Raw genomic sequence first — 8,200 nt, 5'->3', positions numbered from 1 at the left:
GTTAGTCTGCTGCCATGTCATCTTAGCGTGATGACAGCCTGTATCTAGTTTTCTTCCTTCCTCAGCAATTCCACTCCATACCTTCGTGGCCTATTGGGACGGCTAGAGTAAAGCCTCGGACTGAGATATTCTAGCCCGTGACATGCGTCCGTTCAACGACATTGCACAAAGCCAGAGTGTCCAGAAACTCGACTTTCTACATTATTCTAGAGTTCCTAGGCAGTCGGTGCATAAATCTATGAGGGCGGTCGATACATTGGACTGCTGTCCTGCTTATAACTATGCCCATGCGACAATTTCACGTGATCTTCCAGCTCGAAGGCCAGGATTAGAAGTTTTTCAAACCCATCAGACCATAATTCATATTGTTAAATAATTTACTTTACACAGGGGGACATCCAGTGTTATAGTATAGCTAGTTACAAATCAATTGGAGCGCCTAGGACGAGCGCCTTTAATTCACCCATCGCCGCCCTGCCTATATTAGTGATTGAATTTTTGGTATAAACAGGTTGGTAGTCTCGTATATCTATGGAAATTCAATGTCATACTGTTGCAACGACCGGGATATTCAATGCTAGGGAGTGCGGACACACCAGCGAGTGCGAACATGTTGAGTATCACAGTGTTGTGATGAGTATCATGGTGGCTGAAACCTTATAGCAGGGATTGGGAACAGACATATATATGAGGCATCCCGCCCCTGTAAAAGATAACTCATTAAGTCAACAAGAATCAATCTATTTCTCACCTCAACAGAACACACCAGCGAGTGAGGTCACACCAGCGAGTGAGGTCACACCAGCGAGTGCGGTCACACCAGCAAGTGCGGACACACTAGGGAGTGTGGACTGTTGAATATCCTGGTGGCTGTCTTATTTTGATAGGGATGTGGGTCTGGGCATATAACCAGGCCCTCTGCCCCTCCTGATAAGAAGAACAATGAATAACTTCTACTTCAGTACGGACACGCCAGGGAGTGCAGCCACACTAGGGAGTGCGAACAGGTGCACCCGCACTCCCTGGTGAACTTACACTTCTTATCACTGCTCGTGGTCCGACAGCTAACTCTTTAATGGCCTCAAACACTACTGTTTATCCCTTTGTCGGTCAACACAGGACTTTCTCTCGCCATCCCCGAACAGGTTCTGCTCTAAATGACCCCCTAGCAATTTCATCGATGGATCTCACAAGGCCAGTTATAGGTAAAGCATCAGGGCAACCTGCAGTCGTACGTACAAACAGCGTGACTTTCCAACCCAGCTACCAGGCAATCAAAGAAAGACGAGAATCTTATGGATGTCTGCATGCCGATTGATTGGGGTTCCATCCTTATATGAACATGCTATCGTCGCATTCAAGTTTGGCCCCCTTTTGGCGAAATAGAAGGTCTTTCCTACTCTTGGCTTGATCAATTGCTCTGCTTGGGTTCGTTCATTCCGTCGTTATATCTCGCAGCAAGATCTTGCCAGGTTATAATCTTCGGTGTTGGATACTGCAAGAATTGATGAGCGGTTAAGAGCTGTTCTTCTTTATTTTGGTGGTATACACCTACGACGTCTTCTTGCACAACAGGCCAGCGGCTATTCGAGTTGAACACAAATGTTTGACCGTTATGCTTCAGTTGGATCATCAAGGAGATGTCCGCATCGCACTGACAGCAGTACTCAAACGCCTTCTGAAACAGACTATCTCTTCGTCGGGTTCGCTGTTGGCTTTTTGCTCGCGGTGTATTTTGCTTCCTCTTCCCGATGGTCCTTTTCTTTGCGGCCATCATCTATTGCGTTCCCCTGAGAGCAGCAGCATATCACGAGAGAAAAATGCCATGCTGAGTACGGCTGCCCTTGGGCTCTTTAACTAATTTTCTTATCACCACCTGTGCTGATAGATGGTGGTGAGGGTTCACCCTTCTGGAAAAAGACCGGTGCGAGAGCTGAGCTTCAAGAGGATAAATTTCCATGCCCGAATCGCCGCTATGCCTCTTTCAGGTTATGTCCATGTTTGCTCTGTTTATGTGGCCTTGGCATCACCATCTTTGTCAGCAAAGTGGTGATGAGGGTTCACGACTGGTGATGGCATGATATTCGGTCAAACTTGATTGGCCAGATGTGAAACGATGGTTGATTGCCGATCACTCCTCCATTGTTTCAGGTTTGATTAGGATATTAACCACGAGTTACCGTATTGGGAGTACCAGCCCATGTTGAACTGCTGGGCTTCGGACTTTACCAGATGTATGCACCGTTCATCATTGATTCACAGTCGGTTGGTATACTGGGCGCCGGATATGTCTACTCTTTGATGTAGCATTGTACCACCAGGTACATCAATAACATGATGAGGGAACTATACAACTAAGATAAAAGCGAACCAGAGTACAAGCAAACGTATGTCGTGGGACCAGCCCTACATATGCAGCATCAAGGAAGAAAAAAGCAACGGGATTCTTGGAGTGCAAACAAACAAATGGTTAGGCTGGGGGTGCATAGTTAGAAATCTAAATCGGGCCAAGGGCAGACAACGGCCGACGTGATACAGTTCCATGCACTCTCTCAGCATGGTTCATCAATGCCGATTTACTCTCTAACTCTTCCCTGCAGATGCTGCATTTGACCCGCATGTCTTTCGGATATGGTATGACGTGTTTGTCAACAAAGTGACGGCCGAGGGAACCAGGGGTACCAAAGGTTTTGACTCGCTCACGTTCCGGCAAACGAGGATTCCCCAGGCAAAGGAAACAAATCGTCGGCCGCTCATGTCGAGCTTTAATGCAGACTGACGCAATAGCATGAGAAAGAGTGGTCTTTCCTTCCCCAGGTGAAGTGCATTCTTGCCTTTTCGCAGGGGGAGTAGAAGGTGAGTCGTCCGTGGCGCGACGTTTCTGGGTAATTTTTGGTCGCCTTGTGGGTGAACCCTCTTCCACATCACAGAAAGCGATAATCGCATTGATTGCAGCAATCCGACGTTGATACTCCTTTTCGACAGTCGAGCCTGGCATAGTCAAGAGGGTGTCGATCAATGTCATATGCTGAGGGGTCATATATCCTGTCCGCTCCAGAGCACCCATCACCTCTTCATCCACCACCTTTCCGGCGAGTTGCCTCTCACTGTCAATCACCGGCTGCTCGTTCTTATATCGTTCCAGGTTCTCACGCACCAAGCGGTTACGTTGTCGTTGCCACTCATTCCGAGCCACCCGCTGTGCCCGGCTATGCCTTTGGGTCGCGCGCATGTACTTTCTCTCCCACCGCTCTACAGCGTCGAGCGCCCGACGAGCGGGGCCTTGCAACTTCTGTCTCACTTTCTTTTGCTGTAGGTAATCGCCAAATTTTTGCTTGAAGTCCCGTTCCGCCATCTCAAAAGCCCGCTTCATCTCGTCCCGGACTTTTTTTCTTTCCTCTACTCGCTTTTGCAATTGGAACACGATCTCGACCTTGTTGACAACGCTAGTGTCCTCTAATTTGTAAGGTCGACGGGGGTCAATTGACCGGCTCATGGACGCTGCAAACCGCATTAGCTGTTTCTGGGCCGGCAGCCCCCGAACAATCGCCTGAGCGTCAACGTGGATGCCCACGCTATAGTGTTTGACGAAAGTGTTGATGCTAGCATGCTGCAACATCACGTTTTGGAGCTCGTTGGTAACATCCGCTGTTCGTCAGAAGATGGTCGCGTTAGTATGGACGCAGTTATTTCCACCCCGGAACAAGGTAAGAGAACTCACGGCTGTCATTGAATGCTTTCGCTGCACCGTATCGGAGACAGTACGGCTTTGTGACCTGCTCGAAACCTGTAATTTCGCCTCCTCGCTTCATTCGATATCGAAGTGCTCCTTCCGTAAGTTGCTCTTCCAAGGCGATTCGAATCCCATCCGCCTCGCGCACGGCCTGGCAGAACACAAACTGATCGAGAATTTCATCCTTCAATTTCAGTTCTTGTTGTCCCAGTCCATCTAAGACGTCGAGCTTATACAGATTTTCGGGACAGTCTACCACTAGCCCGTCTGTGGAGAAGTTCTTGAACGCCTTAATGCGAAACAGCATCCCTAGAAGAAACACGTGGGGGCTGAGGACCAAGGTCGGGTCAAAGACGATCTCAGGAATGGGAAAAGTATTCCTATTTCAAACTTGCTCAGCTATGGTCTGCCATGGGGCTACTACCATCAACGCTTGGAATGTAGGTTGCAAAACTTACTGTTCCTTCTCACCCAGGAAAGTCTTGGTAAACTCCGGGGTCAAGTAAATGAATAACAGAGGACGTCCTCCTTCCGGGTTGCGGACAAGAGTGAGCATAAGGTTCCGATAGCGTAGGTTCAGAAGCGCTCCTGGGCGGCTACCAGTGATGGCGGCCAGCTGGCAGAAAAGGATGAGTTGTATTCGAAGCCACCCACACTGAAACGTCATCTCTGTCGTTGTCAGAAGCACGCGAGCGAACTCTGCCACGTCTTCGATATACATGGTTGCTTTTGGTCGCCGCCCAGGAAGAAGGTTTTTCTCCTTAGCAACCAAAGCCAATACCTGCGGACGATTAGCTAAAACATCAGCCTCATCAAGACATGGCCCGCTTACATCCAGGATTTTGACAGTGGTGTCTTTGCTAAGGCCCTGCCCTACCTCCGCCTTGTAAACCAGATGCCACCACTTCCAGAACGTCTCTAGCGAGGTTTTATATTTAATTCCTGGTGTCCGACGACCCTTTTTGCTTCGTCGCCGCCCGCATCGCCAGGAGAAGAAGGCCTTGAGGAATCGGATTGTCTCCTCAGAATCAGAGAGCCAGCCAAAACGTTCGACAGGATCGTGTTTTCCTTCGTAGCAGAACCTGGGAAGACACATCTGTTAGCATCAGTGTTAAGGTTTAAACACCTGATTACTCCTCACCGATCCCAGTAATCTCGCGTATCGTCTAATCTAGCCTGGGTCTTCGGACTATAACGTTTTTGTCGGAGCTGCGAGACATCGAGAGATTCAGCCTCTTGAAGGTAGTGTAATGCGGAAAGCTCCTGTCCTTCCTCGTCGTCGTCCAAGATCGAATCATCGTCGGAATCATCAGAATCGTCACCGCTGCTGTCTAGCTCGGTTGCACTCTCTGAGATATCGTCCGCAGCGCCATCTGAGAAGACATCCGGGACGTCGCTGCTCGTGCCGCTGTCATCGTCGGACCCGGTCGGTTGAGGTGAGTACCGCATGGCAGGCGAAAGGGCGCGGGGGAAAGGGTTGCTTAAATGTAACAAAGGTTAAGGATGATAGAAGTCGAGCTTCTCCAGCTGTTTGGAAAAGGGCAGTGAGAGATAGATTTGTGGGTGGTGTGAATGTGAGTGGTTCGAAAGTGACGGGAGAGAAGTGTGAGGGCGCCATGGTCATCGTGGCCTTTATAGAATCGGAGCGAACAAGATGGTCGTGAGGGGAGCCGAAAATGGCTCCCTCCTCAAGGGAAATGAGGTACGGTTGAGCGATGAACCAGCCCTCGTGCAGGCGGTAGCATGACGGTTGAACGTCAGGGACCAGGAACAAGCCAAGGGAAAAACTAAACAGCGTTGGGCCGTGGTGTTAAATCCTGCTGGGCGTGCGGTTATTGCACGTGATGCCAAGGACGCCGAGTGTTAGTTGGACTCGCAAAACAGCGTCAAGTGTAGCCGTTTTTGGCTGCTGGCTAACTGTTTCATCGTTAAATGGAGTTAAACAAGTTGATCAAGTTGAACAAGTCGAACGAATTAAACAAGTTGATTGAGTTGAACAAGTTGAACAAGTCGAACAAGTTGAAGAAGTTGAATGAGTTGGACCATAAATAAGTTGAGTGAGTTAAGTAAGTTAAAGCTGTTAAACAAGTTAAATAACTTAAAAGAGTTGATGCAGTTAGATGATTTAAATAAGTGAAATAAGATAAACAAGATAAATGAGTTAGGTGATTTGAATAAGTTAAAGGAGTTAAAAAAAGTTAGATAATTTGAATGAGTAAAACTGGTGAAATTAATCCACGGCCGAGCGGCCATTACGACCGAACGGCCACTTTTCTCCGCATCCTACAGTTTTATGATGCATTTTGAACACCAACGTAATTAATTTAGATTATCTAGTAGCTGATTATCTAGCTATTTATTAGGACAACTTCTTCTATCATGTCCAATAGTCCAACATCCACTGCACCGTGGTGGAGCGCGCTGGTGAGTCCTAGAAGTAGTATCCTTGACCTGCTCCTTAACATGCGTATCAAGCTGCTGAATATGATTGTGACCTTCCTGTACAGATATAAAGAGGTTGCTTCCTATATTAGCATGTGTCCTTGCTTTTTTCTTCATTTTTCACTCATTTTCAGCTTGTAGAACCTTGATTTCTTGTTGAAGAAGATGGTTCATATGCATTACCATCTGTGCAGCCTTTTCAAGATAGTGAATATGTGACATAGGACTGCTAGAAAGCATTCTTTTCCTTTGAAGACTTTTCTGTAGGCTATAGACATTGTGATCAAGCTGGCGAGGATTCTGAGGTGTTTGAAAAGTAGATGATATTAAACCTTTAATAAGAAGTGGTGGTGTAGGCGTACGAAGTTGAAAGGTAATTTTCTCAAGAACCTGGTCTTGATTAAGTGGTTTAAGACCAGCTCCTGCGAAGCCATTACATATATTCTTTTGAGTAAAGACTGCTTCACGTGCGGGAGGGTATAGGTATAGGAAATCCTCTTTGTCGATGTGGTTGTTTCCAGCCACCATCATCCCCTCAACCAGTTCTCTGTACGCCTGTTTAAGCGGCCTGAAAACACCAATGTCTAGTGGTTAAAGAAGATGAGATGTATGAGGAGGCATGCAAAGACAGATAATTGCATTTGCCCTGCAGAATTCATTAAACTCTGCAGTTTGGTGACTTAAATGGCCATCAAGGATTAGCAAACGCTTCGCACTAGTTGAATGTTGTTTGGAAAAAGGCTTAAAAACATGCTTCAACCATGCAAGGCCTATTTCATCTGTTGTCCAGCCATTAGTACTATTGGTAAGCCTCCAATCTGGTGGAAGATTGGGTTCTTGGTACCAAGGTGCCTGGTGTTCTTTTCCCTTCAAGATGACCACTGGAGGTATAGAAATCCCCTTAGAGCTCATACATTTAATGATTATGACCCATTCACGGTTTCCCTAAATAACTGTACAAGGTCTTTCACTGTGCTCTACTGCAGTAATAACCTTAGAGGTTGTACAGAGTCCTATTGTAAAGCCAGTCTCATCAAAGTTCCAGATATTATCTTTGTGTATGCCGTGCTCCTGGATAGCTTCGCGTATGGTCTTAAACCACTGTTTTATGACCTTTGGGTCCTCCTGCTTCGCACGTTGATATGTAATTCTTTGATTATATTGTGTACGTAGTGCAGGACGGCGCTTTGTAAAAGAATAGGCCTAGTTAATTCCAAGGGTCGCAGTAGAATCTTGTGTACGTTCATAAAGTAAGATCTGTCCCATTTCACGCAGAAATCTTGGCTGAATTAAGAAGCCTCATTTATCTGCATTAAGCAATTTCTTGATAAGAGCTTCTTCTTCAGATATTATTAATTTATGGCTATTAGTGCATGTTTCTGAGCGTGAAGGGTAGTATGGGATACTTTAAATACACCAGCAGCTTGAAGTTTTGATTTGATTTTTTGCTTTTTATATGCAGTAATAGCCATCTGCATATGGCTTTCTTTAGATAAAGGCATTTTACATAGAAATAATGAAAAACTGACGCGTATTGGAATGTTGATTTTGAATATTTTGGTGGTTGCGGAGAAAAGTAACCGTTTGGTCGTAATGGCCGCTCGGCCGTGGATTATGTTAGATTATAGGAATAGTTAGTTAGTTAAGTTAAATAAGTTGAATAAGTTAGAGATTAGATAATTTAAATAATTAAAATAAGACTAGGGTTTAATTAAGTTAAATAGGATGAATAGAGTTGTATAACCAAACTACTAAAATTAAGTATAACCCTCACCAAACTCATAGTGGTTTAGGTTTGGTACTGTTATGACACAGCCGCATTAGCGCAAGGCGGGTGCGACAGGCAGAAACCCAGAGCAGTGATAACCAACCGATTCCTAGTACCTGAATCCTTATGCGGTGTGTGTGTGTGTGTGTATATTTTACGGCCGTGGCTCGTGACTTGCACGTTTTCCACTATCCCTGATCAGGGCAAAGGCCGCCAGGGGGTGAGCCCTGGGTGTCTCTAACTATTGCTAGTTCTAT

The 8,200-nt window shown here is 46.2% G+C and overlaps 1 protein-coding gene across 1 annotated transcript; it reads right to left on the bottom strand.

Annotated features, from left to right (window-relative positions):
• Positions 1-2,497: 2,497 nt before the first annotated feature.
• On the bottom strand, positions 2,498-5,182 carry CDV56_100642 (DUF3435 domain-containing protein; the record flags this gene model as incomplete). Its single annotated transcript, XM_026754261.1, has 5 exons — positions 2,498-3,648; positions 3,722-4,113; positions 4,192-4,514; positions 4,566-4,815; positions 4,875-5,182. The coding sequence occupies 5 exons, from the start codon at positions 5,180-5,182 to the stop codon at positions 2,498-2,500; spliced, it is 2,424 nt and encodes an 807-aa protein (XP_026609539.1).
• Between the last annotated feature and the right edge of the window lie 3,018 nt (positions 5,183-8,200).

This window comes from Aspergillus thermomutatus (assembly GCF_002237265.1).
Source record: "Aspergillus thermomutatus strain HMR AF 39 chromosome Unknown NODE_490, whole genome shotgun sequence".
In the NCBI taxonomy this organism is placed as follows: Eukaryota; Fungi; Ascomycota; class Eurotiomycetes; order Eurotiales; family Aspergillaceae; genus Aspergillus; species Aspergillus thermomutatus.
This window is presented reverse-complemented; position numbering and strand designations above follow the sequence as displayed.